Raw genomic sequence first — 19,285 nt, 5'->3', positions numbered from 1 at the left:
ATGATCTGAGACCACAATGTAAATCAATGATAGAGTAAGAAAAGATCTCAAGATTTTCAGAGTGTGCTCTAACCACAAAAAAATCCATGCAAGACTCTGGAGAGCAGCAGCCCCTTGTTCCTACTACACAGTGCTGGTAAACAGGCTAGAATATTTTTCCACAGATAAAGAGACTTGTCCCTTACCCATTCTGCTACATTTTTTAGCTTACAGAAGAACATTCCAATTCCTCTAGCAGAATGCACTCAGTCTTCCCCGCACATCAGAGACAGCCTAATGAGCACCGACCACTGAGATACTGTGTCTGCTTCTATTTTTTCTACCATATGGCTCAGCTTCTGCTTTTCCCTCCTCCACCTCCTCCTCCTCCTCCTCCTCCTCCTCCTCCTCCTTCTCCTTCAAGACATGAGCTGTCTCCTCTGCCACTGTCCCTTTGGTTGCAGCAGGAGCCCCTGCTCCAGGGGCTGCACCAGCAGCGCACACAGCAGCGTACCGAAATTTAGAGCCAACTAATCCTTCCTGACTCATTAACAGCTGATGGGTATTTGCAGTGGTCCTTCAAGACATTAGAGGCACACCATTATGTCATTCGCCTTGCCAGAGGCTGTGACACATCAGGAAAAGCAACCAAGCAATAAAAAATATACCTGTGCCTGCCTCCCACTGGAATCCAAGGGGCTATAACCTACAGACTGGCTTCAGGTGACCTACAGCACCTGAATATGCAGAATATGAGATGAGCATCAAGTGCAGTCCCCTTTGGGATGTCTCTGGCCCACTCTGCTGTTGCAGGTTTGGAGAGTGGTATGTTCACCTGTGTAACATGGGAAAATTGTAGCAAAACACCTTGTACAGAAAGAACACTTTGGATGAAGGTACATGCAAATGGAGTGGGCTGAGAGCAGGCACGTGGCCAGGAAAGCAGCTCAGCCACAGGTGATAACCTATTATATGACTATCAGCATGGTCACATTTAACAGCATGCTGCAAGGAAAAGGATACTTAGGCCAGAGAGCAGCTCTAGATCTTCAGTTAAGTGCACAAGCAGCAGCTACATCAGTTATTTTTCTTTTTTTCTTTCTTTTCCTCCCCCATTGCTGTTTGCCATTGCTGTTGTACAAACAGTTGCATTTTTGCACTACGCTATTGAACATACACAGCCATGAATGCACTGGCAAATTTCTTGAGTTAATTGAGCTCAGGTGGGGCCAGGATTAAAGGAGAGACTGACTGTTCAAAAGCACCTCTCTCCAGCTTGGTGGGAAGTGCTGTTGGCAGCAGCCCTGGCTCCTTCTGCCTGCAGGCAGCGCTCCTCACTACCACTCAATTATAAAGTAAATGTCCATACACAGCAGGAGAATGGTCTCTCCCCAAAATGTTCCTATAAGCTGTTTCCAGGAGCTTCTGTGGCTCTCCTGAGTGGCCACATCTCAATAGCAAGGAAAGGGAGTCCACCTACAGCCATGTGAAGCTCCTGGGGGAAGAAGGTGAAAGATAAAATGCTTTTCCCCAAGAAATTTGCTTTTTAAAATATATTTCATCTAAAGTATGACTGAATCTTTAGTGACAGAAGTCTAACCTACATTTCTCTCGCCACCCTTCAAACTAAGCAAGACAACAGCAACATGAAGCAAAACCTCTATAGAGCAAATCCAGCTGCAAAACTGTCTGAAAAGAGCAGATTTAAAAGCTTCTGGCAGAGAGTTTCCAGCACCAAGAAGCAAAATGTCAGAAACACTTTCTGCAGATGGTCCTGCCCCATGTTTACAGGGGCACAAGCGTTAAATGATGGAAAAGACCCTGGGGTGCAGTGACATAAATATTCCCACAGATAAAGTTGGTGAGCAATCAGAGCAAGGTAATTTCCCTCCCCTCTGCTCAATATTGCTTAATTATGTATTAATACACTTCTCCTGTCCAGTGGTACTGGGTAATGTTTTGCAACAGGGTGACCATGAAATTTAGGACTGAGTATATCTAATAACACTGTCACAACTTCATCACGATGGCAGGACGGATGCTTGGCTCTGTTTTTTCCTAAAGGAATAACCCCTTTTATGGAGCTGTAAGATGCTCATGGCAGAGTTTTAATGGCAAAAACTATTTGTTGCAATAGTTGCATGAATTTTATTTTGCTAACTGGCTTTTAATATTAAGAATGCCAACCCCAGTTTTTAGTAATGCTGCCTCCTTGTAGGCTTATAGGTCTTAAAATCTCAGCCCTCTTTCAGTGGATTTCAAATTATGTTTCTGACTTCTTTTTCATTACAGTGCATTTTGGAGAGGGCTATCGTCTTTCCGCAGGACATAGGGACATTTGAAACCTCCACTATGTCTCACCCAAGGATATCAGTGCTCCTTAGAGTATCATCAATTAGGGATGAAGAAAACAGAATTAAAAAGTGGTTAAATGCTACTAACCAACAGAATAATCAGACAGAATAAACACCAAACTCCTCCAAACCACCTTCAGTACTGAAGTAGAGAAACCCTTTTACAGCTAAGCCAGGATCCCACAGCCCCAAATTGTAATTTTGTCTTGGAGAAGAAGGGAGAAGAAGACATAAGTATTTGGATCTCTGAACACACTTTTCCTCCAACTTAGGGGAAAAAATGGCCTTTACAGGCTGAGATATAACCATGTGGCATGAATCAGAATAAAATGAGCACATGTTCTATAAACGCATCAAAGAACGGCTTCACCAGCAGCAGTATTTTCTTTTTCTATAAAATGCTTAAAAAAGTAAAAGTTTGGGTACAGCAGACCTAACCACTATTTCAGAAAACAGAAAAAAACAAAATCCTCCACATTTATTTTCCACTGAATGATTTTCCAGGGAGAAATTTAAAAGCAGAAAACTATGGCAAGAACTTCTGCAGTCCTGTGAAAATAGTTTCTGTAAGAAGAGGTAACCACAGAACTACGGAAAGAAGTCAAAACAGGATTTCAAACAGCAACCTCTATTTCCATTAAAAATTCTAGGTTTTGCACAATCTTGTTTAGGGCCCTCACCCCCAGCGCAGCCACAGAAAACTATGTGAATCTCCCTGGCTTTAAAAATATGCCCTTTGAAGAGTTCTGGGGGAAAGCACCAGACAAAATGTAAAGCAACAGATCTTTTCTTTCAGTGTGAATATGAAAGGGATGATAATGCTTCATCATCACCTTGCTTGATAGGTTCTTCTAGAAGCTGTACACAGGGCTTCTAGATAATAAAATACAAATATAACTACAAGTTATTGCAACACTGCTCTGGAAGTGCTTATAGACCCTTGACCAGAGTAACCTACCTAACTGTGCTACCTAGAGCAGAGGTTGGAGCTGAGATATGGACATGCTTGGGAAATTGAGCCTGGTTTTTTGCCAAAAAATCATTAAATGTCTTCTGGTACGCACTGATATGTAACACTCGTGAGCCTACGACTGTCCCCTTTACCACAGTCCTGTACAACTTTCCTCCAGAAGAAAACTCAGGAGGAAAACCCAACTTTTAATAATGATTTCACCATGTGAAAGAATGGACTTATGAATGCCGATGTTAATTTTGCATCTTGCTTCGATGCCGTGTTATTCCACTTCAAAGCTTTCCAGGTTGTTATGGAAGTCCTTTTTTGTTTAAGCGAGTGTAACCATTTAATCAGAATGCCTCCACGTCATGCCTGAGAAGGATCCTACCGTATCATAATGAATTCTCATACTGTGGCATAGATGGATTTAACATTTATTATCTGCCTTGCTGCAAAGCCCCTTCCTCCTGAATTAAATGCCAGCTATTTAATTGATTTCAGTGCAGCACAGTGTAAATTACCAGGTACTGAAAGATGCAGAACTAAATGTAAAAGACTCATTCAGTGACTATGTGAACATCAAGTAACCAGCAATGAAACTTCTGGGCAAAGCATGAAAGGAAGGAGATGGTTATTCAAAGCCAACTAAATGGAGAGAAAATTGCTAGGGCTCTAAATAGCCACCTGCCTGCTGTTTGGAGAGAAATGCCTCACTCCTGCTCTCAGGGAAGCACTGATACTATACAGGATTACTGACAGATATATGTATTGCTGCCCCATGAATTGCCTATACCAGACTAAGCTATACAATACAGGTACATACACACCCATGCCCAGCTGCAACAGGGAGCCCAAAGTGGGAGTTAGCAAGGGAACTGTTCGTGGGCTGAAGGAAGAAACTCACATTGATGCTGCCAAAATTCTTTGCTGTAAAAAAACTATCAAGGCACATACTCTTACCCTAAGGATTTGGTACTGGCCCTTGCTGGGGACCGGACATTACACCAAATAACTCTCAGAAAGTACTTGTTCACTGTACTCACCAGTATAGGAAAATAGTCAGATGTGCCTGTCTGATTTATGAGAACTTCAAATCTTTCTGTAACTTTATAAAGAATAATACATTAGAACAAAGTTTATTTGGAACTTTGGCCAAACTTCTTGTTTTCCATATTGACAACGGCATCTTCACAACAATAGATATATTAAAGAAAAAATCTATTTTTGTCTGAACTGTTCACATTTCTGTAAAAGCAAACAACTTTAAAATGTTGTCTATTCAATGAAAATGTGGAAACATTTCTCCATTACCTCTTTAGTCCCAAGGCTACAGGGAAAAAAATCACTCTCCATCAGATGTAGCATAATTCTTTGACTGAAAAAAACCCACCCTTGGTGTTGTGTCGCTAATGAGTCCATACTGAGACACTTCAGGCTAAGCTAACAATACTGAGTGCAAGCTTTGGAGCAGGGGTGTCGCCAGTCATCTACACTTGTTGAAGGTGACTAGCTCTAAGTGGTTTTGGAAATCATCATGAGAAAGTCTTTTATAGTCCCCAAGCTGAAGAAGATCCTCACTATTCCTGTGGTGCTGTAGGAAGGCTGGACTGATGCCCATGGACTCTAAAATGCCTGCTCCTAGCCACAGCTGAAGCCCTTGCACATCAAACAGCACAAGGAAGCAACATGGCTGCTGTTCAGCGCCATTCCCAGGAGAAGGTGCTGCGTTCAGAGGCAACACAGGGAGTAGGAGCTACCAAAACCCCTACCATAGCCAGAAAAAAAGAAGAACCAAAGTGCTAAGGGCAGCTAGGACCACCCAATGAACACATTCACACTTTCAGGATCATACAAGATCAACAAAATTACAGGTGTCTCAAAGTCATTTTGGTGATCACCCTGTAGTCTATTAATTTGTTACTGACAAATGTACGCATGCCCTGATCTCTACCCTGACATCAACCTTTCCTAGTCAGCTTACAAACTCAGCCACTGGAAAAGGTGAGATACTCCTTTGTATTGAACACTCACCAGTGTAACCCAGCTGATGTAATAATCTTTTTTCCTCAAAGAAAAAAATGTGAAATTGATGCTGGATTAATAGCTGCTACCGAGTTCCCAGGGGCACGATGCCAGGGGTCAGTTTATTATGTGGTCAGCAGCTTGCAAAGCTCCATGAGAAAGTACTGTGGTACAGTGAGATTAACTCCTTTACCCTTTTAGCAGGGTGGCCTGTGTTGTCCAGTCAATATGCCTTCGGAGATTTTGATAAGGCATGACTATTTTTTAGGATGTCTTTTTTTTTTGAGCTGTACTGATAGACCACCTCTGACTGCATTTAGCAGTAGAAACGGGTTGGAATCGAAACCTGTATTACACATGCCCAAATAATAAGGACAATTTCAAAATCTAACATCCCAGCTCTGCAGTCTGGGCCCACGTCTGCGGTATGTTCACATTGAAGGCTGTGATGGGCCCAGGATTCATTTTCCTGAGTGCTTCTCCCACAATTATGGTCTGATGCTCCCACTCGTGTCACACATGCTCAACCCTGTTGCTGCTGTCCCACTTTGCTTTCCACATTCACCAGCTGGATCCATCCCCTGGATAGCTGTGCCTTCTATAGCACCCTCCTCCCCAGTTCAAAACACTCTTACCCATAGAAGCAGCAGAAGACTTTTTTCAACGACAGGTTGTAGTTAGTGCCATTTCTTTTTCTACTGCAGACTCACAAAAGCTGTTTTGTCCAAATCACTGATGTTTCACTCCACAAGCTTGTGGGGAAGTGAAATCTTGCCTAACTAGAACCCCTAAGTCTCTGCTCAGCTGTGTCAAAGTCCAAGCAAAGCTCCCCTGGAACCTCTCAGGCTTCTTCCTGGCATGCCCAGATGTGCATCAGCCTTCCTGGTGCTGTAGTTCTGAAGTAGCATTTGCTCGAAAAATCCCCACAAGACCAAGTGAACAATTCATCCAACAACTGATAAAGAATTAATGTATATTTGCTTGAACAGGAATTGGGAAGATGTCTTTCCCTGGCCCATCCATTAAGTGTCCTAGCCAATAAACACTATGAGACCCATCTGCCGCATACATCTACCACACATCTTATCCCTGTGCAGCACAAGGAGGTGCAGGAAGCATGGGATCCAAAGCTTTTGACATAGACCCAGTGTATTTTCAGTGGGTGCCAGGCACTAGTTTCAGCTGGCTCTTTTGAGACAACTCATCCAAGACAAGAGTACTGGAAATAAAGAAGAGGAGAGTCTGTGTGTGTGCAACTGCCCATCCCGTACCATGAAACAAACTGAATCCCCTGCACTCATCAGCTCCAGTGTTCCGGTGGTTTACTGCTGATGTTGCTCCTGTTAGAATTGCTCTTATTGCTAATAATGGCAATAAGCACACCGTCTGCAGAAAAAGGTGATGCTGAGGGGCATCTCTCAGATGCTTGGACATAAATATTTTCTGCTGCTAAAGAACCCAGCTTGCTTTTATCATTTATGTAAATCCCATTGTGAATGCAGAGAGATTTCCTTCTGTCTTTTGCATAATGTTTTACAGGCACAATAAAAACCCAAGTACGAGAATAAATCTCACCTAAGGAGTGTGGTGCAGCAGATCTATGTTTTGCTTTAATTAGCATCCTGATGTGATAGTGGCTTGGCATGCATATCACTGTTTTGTAACACAGTGCGTCCTTGCTAGACTCCTTAAGGAACCTGGCAAACACGGCACTTCCCTCCATTGTCTGTTGTTTTCCTTGGAAGCTGAATATTTTCATTGAAATGTCACTTGCACACCCCCTGTCCATGCCTGGCTGCTCTCGTAGTGCACTCAGGCATTGGGCTTTCAAGAAACAAAAGGAATTCAGCACTTAAACGGCTTAGCGCTCTGCTTACTTCTTTGCAAAACATCAAGGCAAACCCACAAGCAGAGTAATTCCAGTAATAGTAAAAACTTCCGCAGATTTCACCAGAGGTAGGCACCTGCCTGTTTGAGCTGCCTCCCAGGCCGTCACAGGGTCATAAGTTGCTGGCATGTGGTGGGGGAGAGCTGATGCACAGCAGGAATGGGGGTGCTGGGACGCGGAGCCTGCAAACGCCTGGGCAGGGCTCTCCTCGGTGTGTAACTTGCACCAGGCAGGAAGGAGCCCCTGTCACCTTGGGTTTTCTCTGATGGAAATCTTCTGAATAATTCAGCAAAGTTAAGATGCCACACTGGAAAAAAACAGTTGGTTGGCTGAACTGGGCTGCTCACCCTAAAAGCTCGTTCTCAGCAGAGACGTCAAAAGACCTCATGCAGGAGGAATACCTCAGTTTCCTTGGAGAACCAGAAACACCAGCTGACAGCATCCGAGTAACCAGCCCTCCCACTGAGGGGATCAGACCTGCTCTGGGAGCACAAAGGTATACCAGACTGGCAGTAAGGGTTTCGATTTGTTTAACTAGATTCTGGTATTAATAGGAGTTCCTCTGGATTCGGTGCTATTCTTGACTGTGAAAAAAGAGTGCAGAGAAACTCAGAGGTGGGTGTTCAATCATCGCTTACCGAACTGCCTGCTTTCCAGGGCCTGCTCCTGGAACCTTTCCCCATTTGAACAGTCTTAATGTCAAAAGGAATTAGAGAAATTAAACTTCCAGCATAGCAGGTTAAAATTTCAGCCTGGAAGGCCTATTTATTGGGAAATGCTCCGGACCCGTACAGACATTACACAGCACCCAGCTGGGGGCAGCGCTGCCGTGCCGGGGGGCAGGGGGCTCTGCGGGGGCTCTGGGCAGGCGGGCCGAGGGGCCGAGGCCAGTGGTGTGAGGGGCAGCGGGGCTCAGTGCCGGGCCCTGCCCGTGGGGCACAGCAGCCCCCGGCAGCTGCGGGCTGGGGGCAGGGGGCTGGGAACTGCCCGGGGGAAAGGGCCGGGGGGGCTGGGCACAGCCGCTGGGCAGGAGCCCCCAGCGTGCCCAGGTGGCCAAGGGGGCCAGCAGCGCCCTGGCCGCTGTCAGAAGCGCTGTGGCCGGCAGGGCCGGGGCAGTGCCCGTCCCCCTGTGCTGGGCACCGGTGCGGCCGCCCCTCGGGGCCTGGGCTCAGGGTCGGGCCCCTCAGGGCAGGGGGGACGCAGAGGGGCTGGAGCGTGTCCAGAGCCGGGCAGGGGCTGGGGCAGGGGCTGGGGGGGGGGCGGCGGGGGGAGCTGGGGGGGTCAGCCTGCAGAGGGGGGGCTCAGGGGCACCTGGTGGCTCCCTACAGCTGCCTGGCAGGGGCTGTAGGCAGGGGGGGGTCGGTCTCTGCTCCCAGGGAACAAGCGCCAGGACACGGGGAACCGGCCTCACCTTGTGCCGGGGGAGGTTTAGGTGGGTGTGAGGGGAAATTCCTTCATGGAAAGGGTGGCCGAGCCCTGGCACAGGCTGCCCGGGGAGGGGGTGGCGTCACCAACCCTGGGGGTGTTTAAATAACATGTAGATGCTACACGCTGGGACGGGGTTTGACAGTGCTGGGGTAAAGGTTGGACTTGATGACCTAAAAGGTGTTTTACAACCTAAACAATTCTACAATTCTATGATTCGCTGTGTTTATGTAATCCCTTTTTATCCATGATTTTCCAGTGTGCAGAAAATTAATCATCAGTACCCAAAGAGGCTGATCATGCCAATGGAATACTAGTCTCTGACAACACTAACCACAACAGGTTATCAGGATATTTCCCTACACTGACAAGGTGAAGTGAGACAGCTTAGAAGATACTGAAGGGTAATTCTTATTAAGTGGCACCAATAGCAACCGTAAATCCGTAACTGCTCGTTAACAAAGCTTTACTATCATACCTTGGTTCTATTTCTGAAAGCACTTTATTTCCCCATCTTCTACAAAATCCTATGGGGAAATCTCACCCAGCATGCAGAAGGAATGAAACTTTCAGAGTATTTTGGTGTTTGTTTTTCTTGCCTGTGTAGGTACAGTACTATAGGAAATCCAAGCTTGGTAAGGAGCAGGTGTTTTCTTGGTTTGAAAGCACATCATCCTAATGGACATAAGACAAAATCTAAATGCTGTACAGTACTTTTCTATAGTGCCTGCAAAATTTTAGCAGAATCACCACAGGAGAGGCAGCAATTATCCTACATCTACATTCTGCTTTGCAGCTGCACTGGTAACTCCACCTCATACCAAAGCTGAGCAATACTGCTTGGCGCAAAAGATACCATGGAGTTGTCCACAACCTTGCTAAACTTAGAGCCACTAGGTGGGAATATGCTGTATTTTGGGAGAATAAATAAAGAAAAAAATGCCCCAGACATTTCTAAGGAACAGGTTAATGCTTCGAGAAAGCACATGAAATTCTGAGTTGTCAAATCTGGGGATCTCCAAGCTGGACTTCTGGCCTTGCACTAAGAGGATTGTGCGAGTTTGAACAGTTTTATCATGGTTTGTATATAACATATGTGAAAACAAGGTGATGCAACCAAACCTGTAGATCTGATTTCCCCATTAATGTGCCAGGAAACACGCAGGACAGATTCACCAACAGCTACATAACCCCGGGAAGAGCTCCCAGAGAGACTGGCAGGAATAAAGTAACTGTCAAGTAGGCATGGACAGCCTCCTCTTCACCTCCCTTCCTACCAGCTTCAGCACAGACACTGACACCTGTGCCTGCCCATATCTTTGACAGAATAAACGCGGTGTGATATTTATTCTTTAAGCTGGCCTGCTAACAAGCATGGTTTTCAAGTAAAAGTAGATGTACCAGAGGGCAAATATAAACAGGGAGACTTGGTCTACCTCCTTCTCCCACAGAGGTGCTGCGAGGTGCTCAGGGGCTGTAATGTGGATTTTTCACAACATTGCAAGGAGTGCTCTAAAGGCTGGTAATGAAAATGCCATCCAGGTAACAAAAACCCTCCCCTTGGAAACACTAGGTAGTGCCCCCTTAGCAAGCAATGAGCCAGGCAGAAGGGCATATGGATTGGAGATATGTTGTGCCCATGATACTGATCTCTGAGTGGCCCTAATTTTACTCCCCCCGCCCCCCGCCACTTTCTTTTTAATCTAAATGCTGCTTCCTGAAAACTGCTTAATCAGAACCCCTTCTACTTCATATCAAACCCCAGTTTTAAATGTAGGCAACTGATGTCTTGTTTAGGAGAAACACACACAAATGAAAAGATAATAAACCCACAAGTAATACAATAATAAATAGGACAGAGATGTAAGCAAATAGATACCTCATGCCATGCAATGGTTCACAATTGTTGTACCAACAAGTTGGTGTTACCTTGGAAACAAGAGGTTATCCGTACGTGCTTTCTCCTAGATGGAAACTGGGAAAGGAGGCATGCAGAACAGATTTTGAGTTTTCTGGATTTCGTGGAGTTGCCGCCCAACTGTTGATGCTAATCAGTCCCAATCCCAACTACTGATGAAAATTCACGGGCAGTGCAGAGGTTGCACCATCCCTAATGCAACGTCCACAGCAATGGTGGCGACTACCTGGCCATCTTGTCCTCTCCACCCAACCACTTCCCAAGAAAGTACAGAAAGGTTATTCCCTGGAAATACTCTGTGCAGAGCAGAGGACAACACAGCTTTGTCTGATTTGCAGCAGCACAGAGGGCTAACACCAACAGCTTGGCACAACATCAAATGACTTTAATAAAATAAGCTTCAGTTAACGTGTTGTAGCCCATAGCTGAGGCACATTAAGAGCAGGCGCACACACACACACAGGGTCAGGCTCTCTGTGTGAGCAGGAGTTTGTTACAATGCTGTTACTTGATTGCATTCAAGTGTGTGCCCATATTAAATAAAACGACCCTGTAGTTTTTGAAGATTTTTCCTGCTTTTTCTTAATAGGAATGATAAAATGCAATGATTCCTCTCCCTGGCAGATTCAGTTCAACGCATTTGTATGCAGGATATCTTGGTCTACCTTGCAACACAAGGGCTCATCGGGGCTGGGGAGGGCTCAAGGCTGGCACCCTGAATGCTGCAGGTGGGTTCCTGGCTGCTTACTTCAGCTGGGCATTTCAGCCCAGTGGGCATCAGTGAAGCTGTGTCCCTCTGGAATAGCTAAATGTTTGGCCCTTGAAAATTAGTTAGATGGGTTTACAAATGCAGCTGTAACAGAAAGGATAAGTCCCTAGGAAGTGTTGATTTGTGAGCAAGTAGAAGTGTATACTAACACGTATTCAGTGTCACCTACTATTACAGACCTACATTTCAGATAACCCAATGATCTGGATGTAAGAAATCTAGAAAAATGAGGGTTATACTACACTAAACGAGCTAATAATAAGTAGGAGTAAAATTGATTTCTTTTTTTATCTAAAGAAATTAAACAAAAATAAAGATTTGTAAATCAACTGATCATGAAATTGGTACTTCCCACAACCCAGCTGGTTTGTTGGAATTTGTACAGCACTGATGTTCCTGTGAAAGTCCTTTTGCAGCACTCTGGGCTGAAATGTAAGGCTACAAAAACAGATTAAAAATGTACAGGGCACTATTCTTCCCACACTGCCAGCAGAACAGCACCTAACAGCATCTCCATGCCTGGGCATTACCAACACACAAGGGACCACCATAGTCCCCAGGGACTTCCCATGGGGTATTTAAACCCAGAGCTGCCTCTAACAGATGCTCCAGGCTTCCCTATGGACATCTGGCTCTTCGCAATGGTGATTTATCCCTCTGCCCTATCTGTCTGCTTTGCTCTCATTTGAGGTGACCTCATAATGGAAAAGGAGAGAGACTAGAGCTGGCAAGAGGAAATTTCAACTTCAAATCATGTTTTTTAATTGATTTCAGAAGGGGGGGGACACGATACGATGACCAAAGCCGTATGAGCACCTGCCTGTCACTCCCCTCCTCCCTGCTGGATGGATGTGATGGAAGGACTAGGTCAGCCACAGTGTATCGTGTGCCTGATGGGATGCTAATCTTCTCAGGGAAAATGGGGAAGAAGAGAGGCTCTGGTGAGAAAGGCATGTGAAGGAACAATGGCATTAAGCGACCATTGCTGCTGAGACAATGATGACACTTTTCTTGCAACTCCAGCACCCATGTACCCATGCACATGGTAGCATGTCAGGTCACCTCTTGTTCAGTACAGAACAGGGAACAGGTATGCATTGCGTCACAGAAAACTAAATCATGGCCACTCCATACGTACGGAGCGAGTTCTGATCCCTTTAACATCCCCTCTTCACTCTGGTTTGATCTGGGTGAGACTATTCACAAAACACATCAATTCCCAATATCACAACAACCCAGCCCATCACACTTGGAGATTCATTTTTAAACACCTCCCAGGGATTCTGAAGACTGTAGCACACAAGACAAGTACCTCTCACATATCCCAGCTTCTGGGTTAAAGAACAAAACCAAAGCAAGATGAGTTGGCAGTTTTGGCACAAAAACTTCATTAGGTTCAGTACTTACAATTGCATGACCAGATATAAATGGTTTGGACTCTCATAGATGTCTTCCAGGGCAACTATATTTTCATGCTTGATCCTGAAAAACCATAAGATAAGATAAAATGAAATAGTGATTTTTAGTTTTTTAAGTAGCTGCAAAACATAAAGCTATTTTTAGTTAGACACTATACTTGTCAGCGCTTTATTCAACATCATAAAATATGATTTTGACCAAAGTAAACAGTCAGGTCTGCTTCACAGCCCAGAATACTGCCTGTTACTACTCACAGAAAATTCCTTCAATCCTCTGTGAAGCCAAAATGTTTAAGGGTTAAGTATCTGGGGCACAGAAGTTTACAGTTCCCGTGTCAGATGAATGAAGATGGTTGGCTGGAGGTTGAAGTCTCAGGACAGCAGCAAAGCAGGGTTCAAGGGAATGACAGAGGCAGGGTGCGGACTGGCAGGGAGAAGGCAGGGATTTGTCCCTGTGCAGAAGCTGGCATACGTAGGCAGCAGCTGTACAGCAGCTCCATGCTCCTTCCCACCAAATTCACCCTGCTCCTATGTCTCTCCTGGTCTGGATGTCTGAATTTCCCTCCAGCTTTATTAAGGACTGTACATTTTGTGTGCAATGGCTCCAACCATCTTCATGGGTTTTCTACACTCTCACCATTCCCACCAAGCCTCTTGTCAAAATGCTAGCTTTAAAGAGAAAAATTATCTCTACAAGTACATGTCTAATTAACTACTAGAGCAATGCCTCTCTGGGTTTGCTCCTTAAATGCTTACAAATAATTTCCGAGGGATACATTTAAGTTGTGCAAAGCCTAAAAAGAGCATCAGTACAACTCCAGGGACAGAATACTAATTACACCTATTGCAGACAATCATTTTAACAGCATGAGAAACCTGGGAAACCCTAAGCAGAGACCACTCATTAAACAACAGATGGACACATTCAGAAAGAAAGCAAAAGTGCATTGTCAGCAACTGCAAAACTCTACATGTTTCAGGGTTCAAGTAGCTTAATTAAGATGCTTAATCATGTGTCAGGACCTCATCCTCAATGGTCCCAAGTGCCCTAACATCTGCGTGGAGATGATGAGAGCAGAAGGTCCCCTGCACCCGGCAGGATCTTTCCCGTAAGAATGCAGACTAAACCCATTTCCTCTGAATTCACTGGAAAGCTCATGACTGACCTGAATTTATATTTATAATCAGTCATCAAAAGCTGCATTCACATAAGTACATTCACACACAGGAAATTTAACATCAACAATAAGTGAACTCAAACATAATGCATGACAGGATGTCAGAGCACCAAACACATGAGCAGGCTCCTCACTCTACAAAAATATCTGGAAAAAATCCCATGTTATTTTAGCAAAATTTCCAGGTAGACTGCATCACAAATTATGTTCTTAATATTGACAACAGGAAACTAATACACTGCCCACTTGGCTTTACACAGTGTGTTTGGAAACATTTATTTTGTTGTGCAGGTCTAGTGCCTGGTCCCTTAAGAGCTGCAGTTACGACAAAGGTGGGTTTGCCTTGTTTAAATTAGTTGAAGGTACGCTACAAATGGCATTTCAAGCAATTAGTCACTTTTAAAGAAAATTATATGTGTTTATCCATATTCCTTTCTGCACATGCACATTCATGTGATCACTTGTGTACCGCCTACCACCATGATCAAGGCAGTTTTAATACAAGTCATCTGGCATAGTGTTATCTGTTTAAAGCCTTCAGCTTAGTCGATGGTATGGTTTTTACCATGCACATATTAACGCTTTGCATTTCTATTTTTAAGAACCTCAGAGGTTCTCCAAACCAACCTAAACCCCTCTGAGACAGCTGCCAGCAACACCTAACCGTCACACACATGGCTAGCAGGTGGGTCACCCACCAAGACAAACAGCTGGGGAGGCAGAGGCTAGGAAAGAGCTCATCAGACACGCCAAGCTTCGTGCTGAGGGTGGCCACAAGACGCTCTCCCCTTTCTGATTTGCAAACCAAATGGGCACTGTGCTGCTGTGCTGTCTGAAGGCAGATCAACTTGCTCAGTTCTACAGTGAAGGAGGGAGAAAGGGTTTAGTCCTCCTACCACTGCGGGGGTCCTCTGTGATGAGCCAGTCTGCCCCTCTTTGAAATCAGATGCAGGGAGTGAGCGCGTGGGATTCAGGGAGACGGCAACTATAAAGTGTAGTCTGGAACAAGGCAGTAGAAGAAGCTGAATCACCCCCAAAGTACAAAGGGAGTAATCCCTCTTAGGTATGAGGGTATTTGGAAGATGTCCCTTTGGGAGGTGATGCCTATGCATGCCAGCCACTCCAGCCGCTGGTGGCTGCTGCACTCAAGGGCTCTGCTGAGATGGGAAGGATGCTTTTTTTCCCCATTTTCTCTCAGCTCCCCTAAGACCAACATGGCCTTAATCATGGAGTTACGCAGTGCTTAACACTCCTGGTAAAAGTGCTCATGGCACGCCTGCAAATGAAGCAGCTCGTCCCACACAGCATTTCTCTACTCGGATGGATTTTCAGATGACAAGATATTTAAAGGAAAATGGAACTCAACATTAAAAAAAAAAAAATTAAAAAAAATCAACGGAAATCACTTGGGGAGAAACCTACGGTTTAGATCAAGCTGTGGGTTGTGTTGCTGAAGCTGGACCCGAGCAGCCATGGGCTTCCCAGCAGAGGTCACTGCAGCCAGCAGCAGCGTCTGCTCCTCACCCTGCAGCCACCAGCAATCCCTCCCTTCTTCACTTTAAAGCAGGTGAGCCATGGCCTGTGGCCCTGATACACAGTCATTAACCCCTCAAGGCTGAATACTGTTCATCACAATAACACCCCAGGGTCTGGGAAATCGGGTGCGGTCTCGTCACAGGGTTTTATCAATACCGCAAAGGCCAGTGGGGGTGGGACAACTTTGTCCCACTCTTCTGTAAGCAGCCCGGCGGTGCCAGTAGGGTGATACCAGTCGGGGTAAGAGCCAAACAGACCTTTCTGACTTGCACGCACGGTGGGGTACATCGAAAGCCGAGGACAAGGAAAGCACTGTGCAGCGGCAGCTACTTGATGGCCACAGATCAGGAGGGATTTGGGAACGGCTTTAATTAACTCCACTTTTATCCCCCTCTAGAAGTGCTGAGTGAATCTCAAAGGTTCAGAGGATTCATTCTGTTAAGCCTCCAAATGCCTCCACGCAGCCACACTGGTGAACTCGCTTAGCAGAAATACTCAGCGGACTATCTGATCTCCTCAAGACCTGCCAGGGTTTATTTTTTTCAAAGGTGCTGTTCTCATTTTACAAAAGGGGAAGGGGCATGCAGAAAAGCTAGAAGTTTTTCTGTAATCACATGACAGGATGGAGCAGAGAGGGTCAAAAAAACAGATCCCCCAACCTCAAGAGTATAATCTTAACCAATAGGCCATATTATTCCAATCCCTTCTCCTTGCTATCTTGGTGAGAGGACCTTAACCTCACCTCTCTGCAGCTTTTTCTTTGCTCTGTCTTCCCTCCCTAGCATCCCCCCTTCCTGAGGTGTGGCTCCCACGCTGCAATAGATAAACATGCCCTGGATTAATTCTATGCAAAGCAACACATCAATGTTGTGGTACATGATGGTGCAACATTAGGGCTGTAGCAGAGGGGACATGGCCATGGACTGGGGTGACAGCAGTTCCCATTAATTGTCTCCAAAGAAAGAGAAAAGCCCCCCAAAAAAACCATCAAAACATGGGCTTGGTTAAAGCAAATTAGATTTGATTACGCAAATTGTTATGAACAAGGAAACATCCAGCTAAGGCAATCTCCCTTACCACCCTTTTAACCTCCCCTTCATCACACTTACTGTTTTCGCTGATGCTCTCCCTCCTTCCTGGCCACCCCAGGTGCTGCTCGCATCTCCCACACCCTGATAGTTTCCCCACGTATTCCCCCAGCTGTGACACGAAGGGCAGGCACCACCTCTGGCCACTGCTGTTCTTTTCATTATCAGGAATATTCTGAGGCTATTCAACAGAAAGAAGAGTCTCGAAATAAAAATACAAAAGGCTAATACTTCAGCCAAGTATTAGTATCAGCTAATACTTCACTCAGGACTCTTAACCCTGCAATGACTATGAGATATTGCAATCCAGGTGACAAAGCAGAGGAAAATAAATCTAGAAGTGAGAATCAGGGAAATTTAAGTATACAAAAACCCATGAAGAGTGATTAATCCTGGTAAGAAACTATGAAGAGGAAGGATGGATTCACCATTTTCAGAGCAACACTGGTTTGGATGCCATGCACAGGCAGACATGAGCCACAAGGCTTGATGCAGCTGTGCAAAATTATCAGGTTTTCCCCCCGGCCTTTTAGGTCTGTAATTCTGCCCATGTGCTGTTACAAAGGTGTGAACACCACATATGACTAGAGGCAGCGTTCCACCTGAGCAGTATTTTAACATATGAGCAAATTGCTAGCCAAGACTTTAAGTAGCAAACTGAACTGGGCACATAACAACTTTGGGTGACTTTTCCAAGCATGGCAGCTGTGCAAAAAAGGGCTGGTGGGAGAGGATTTGATCTGCTGCAGAGCCCCAAGCACAAACTGGTCCCTTTTGCTTGCTGTGGGGTTGTTGAAGAGCATTGCTATGGGAATTGTCATTTTTCCCTGACTGCTACAGCATTCAGTGCTGCTGAAACACAGAGAGGTCTGCCTCCGAAGGAGATGAAACCTGTCCCCAACACAAAACCCAACGTGACCAGAAGTGGCAGTTAGCCCTGCATGACAGTTTCCACCACACCAAAATGGGTGTGCTGCCAGATTTGAGTAGTGATGAGTATATGGCGTGGCACTCCAGTGATGCTGAAATCCACCCTCGCCACTGGCTGGCACAGACCCACCACATCCTACTCACTGCTCCCAGATGGGCACAAGCCCCCTAAACCCAGAACTAGCCCTAATGGGCAAAATTGACTTCAACATTCACCCCCACTCAAAAAAAAAAAAAATTCCACAGGCTTTGGCTGGGGATTGCTTTTAAGAAGCAAAGGATTAAAACATGGAAGTTGATGTACAATAAGGGAAACTAAATCCTTTAATGACTGAGCTTCCTGTACATCTCTGCTGGCTCCTGACCACCCCAGAGGCCAAAGAGCTGAAAGCAACTTTGTTGCTTGTTGCTGGGGTTCATTAATTAGAGGGGCAGCACTCTCACAGATAAAAGCACAGGACCCAGATTTTGCTGTTGCTTTGGCTCCCGAGCTGCAAAGGGAGCATGTTAAATACCCCAGCTGCAAAGGCATGCTATAAACTATGATTGAATCCCTTATATTAACATCTATAATTTTTAACACTGAAAATGAGGATCAGTTGGAAGAACACCATACAAAAACCCTGGGCAAACATGAGAGCCATTTAAGTAGGGCAAGTTCCCCCATAACAACTCTTTCCAAGTCAGAGTGTTACATTTGCAAGGCATGGCATTTAATGCTACACCTCCATGAGCAACACGTTTCATGGATAAAATGCCACAAGAAAGACAAATAATTTTGTGAAAGCAAGAACTAACAAAGCCTGAGTCTGTAAGGATTTGTGGCTTTGAGTAACCAAATGTCTTTGTGAATAAGTGTTCCATTATTTCTGCACATACCCTGCAGCGAGTTTTGCCAGCAGCACGAGGGTTACTGGGCTTGATGAATTCACCAGTACATCAAGGGAAGTACTGAAATCACAGTTCCTGCTCTGGAAGACACTAGACACCTCTGCTCAGCTGTCTCATTCAGCTGAAGTGAGTCAAAGATTTCAACAGATATTAAGATAGTCTCACACATATTCATGTGGAGTGACCATATCAGATTGCTTTCCATATGAAAGAAAACTACCAAAAAAATGCATGGCTTGTAAGGGTGTGAGAATGCATGGGAACAACACAGCCTGCTCCCAAGGGGAAAACATGACAAGTCTGCTAAGAGGGGAACAGAGTAATTGAGATGGCAAGGGTTGGTATAGGGAGTGAAACCTATGGCTGTCCTGGAGAAGGCTGGCTGACTGCAGCAGAGATCTGCCCACCACTCCTGGGCTGGAAAAACTTCAAATACCAATGCTTGTCCATGGGACTGGCAGTGCCTTACCTTAATGCAAGCCTCTTACGAGTTGGACATTTAAAAATCAACGGGGCACGTATGATGTGAGGTAACATATCTCTAACACTACTCTACACCCTCCCTTTCTTATCCTCCAGGCATCCTTCAGGACAGGTATTTTACAGATGGATATTCCCCATATAGCTTCACTGATATTTGCGCGAGCAGAGTTCAGCATGACACTTCTCCCATCGTCCAGGTTTTCCTCCCACGTGGACTTTCTGGTGTGAAAAGAAGAAATGTAAGCTCCAGTTCAAGTTTGCTGGGGTTTTTTGGTGGGGTTTTTTTGACCCAGTTGGTATATACCAGGTCTTTCTCATCCATTTGCTCTCTGCTCTCTTGTATCTGGTAAAAGGTGACTTTATAGTAGACCTTTCCCCCTCAAACAGGACACAAACTATCTTGCAGGGGTTCACATCTCAGATTGAAACCTTATGCCTCCTGAAGGGTTTC

The 19,285-nt window shown here is 45.3% G+C and overlaps 1 protein-coding gene across 3 annotated transcripts in view; it reads right to left on the bottom strand.

Moving 5' to 3' along the window:
• The window catches only part of CAMK1D (calcium/calmodulin dependent protein kinase ID), a 230,318-nt gene that overhangs the window by 79,626 nt on the left and 131,407 nt on the right, over positions 1-19,285 (bottom strand). For all 3 annotated transcript variants that reach the window (XM_055710898.1, XM_055710899.1, XM_055710897.1), the window contains exon 3: positions 12,718-12,792. In XM_055710898.1, coding sequence (XP_055566873.1) covers positions 12,718-12,792 — 75 coding nt within the window. The remainder of the gene's footprint in view (positions 1-12,717; positions 12,793-19,285) is intronic.

Source organism: Falco cherrug, chromosome 5 (genome assembly GCF_023634085.1).
Source record: "Falco cherrug isolate bFalChe1 chromosome 5, bFalChe1.pri, whole genome shotgun sequence".
Lineage (NCBI taxonomy): Eukaryota > Metazoa > Chordata > Aves > Falconiformes > Falconidae > Falco > Falco cherrug.
Note: the sequence above shows the minus strand (reverse complement) of the source record. Positions and strands in the feature narration are given on the sequence as shown.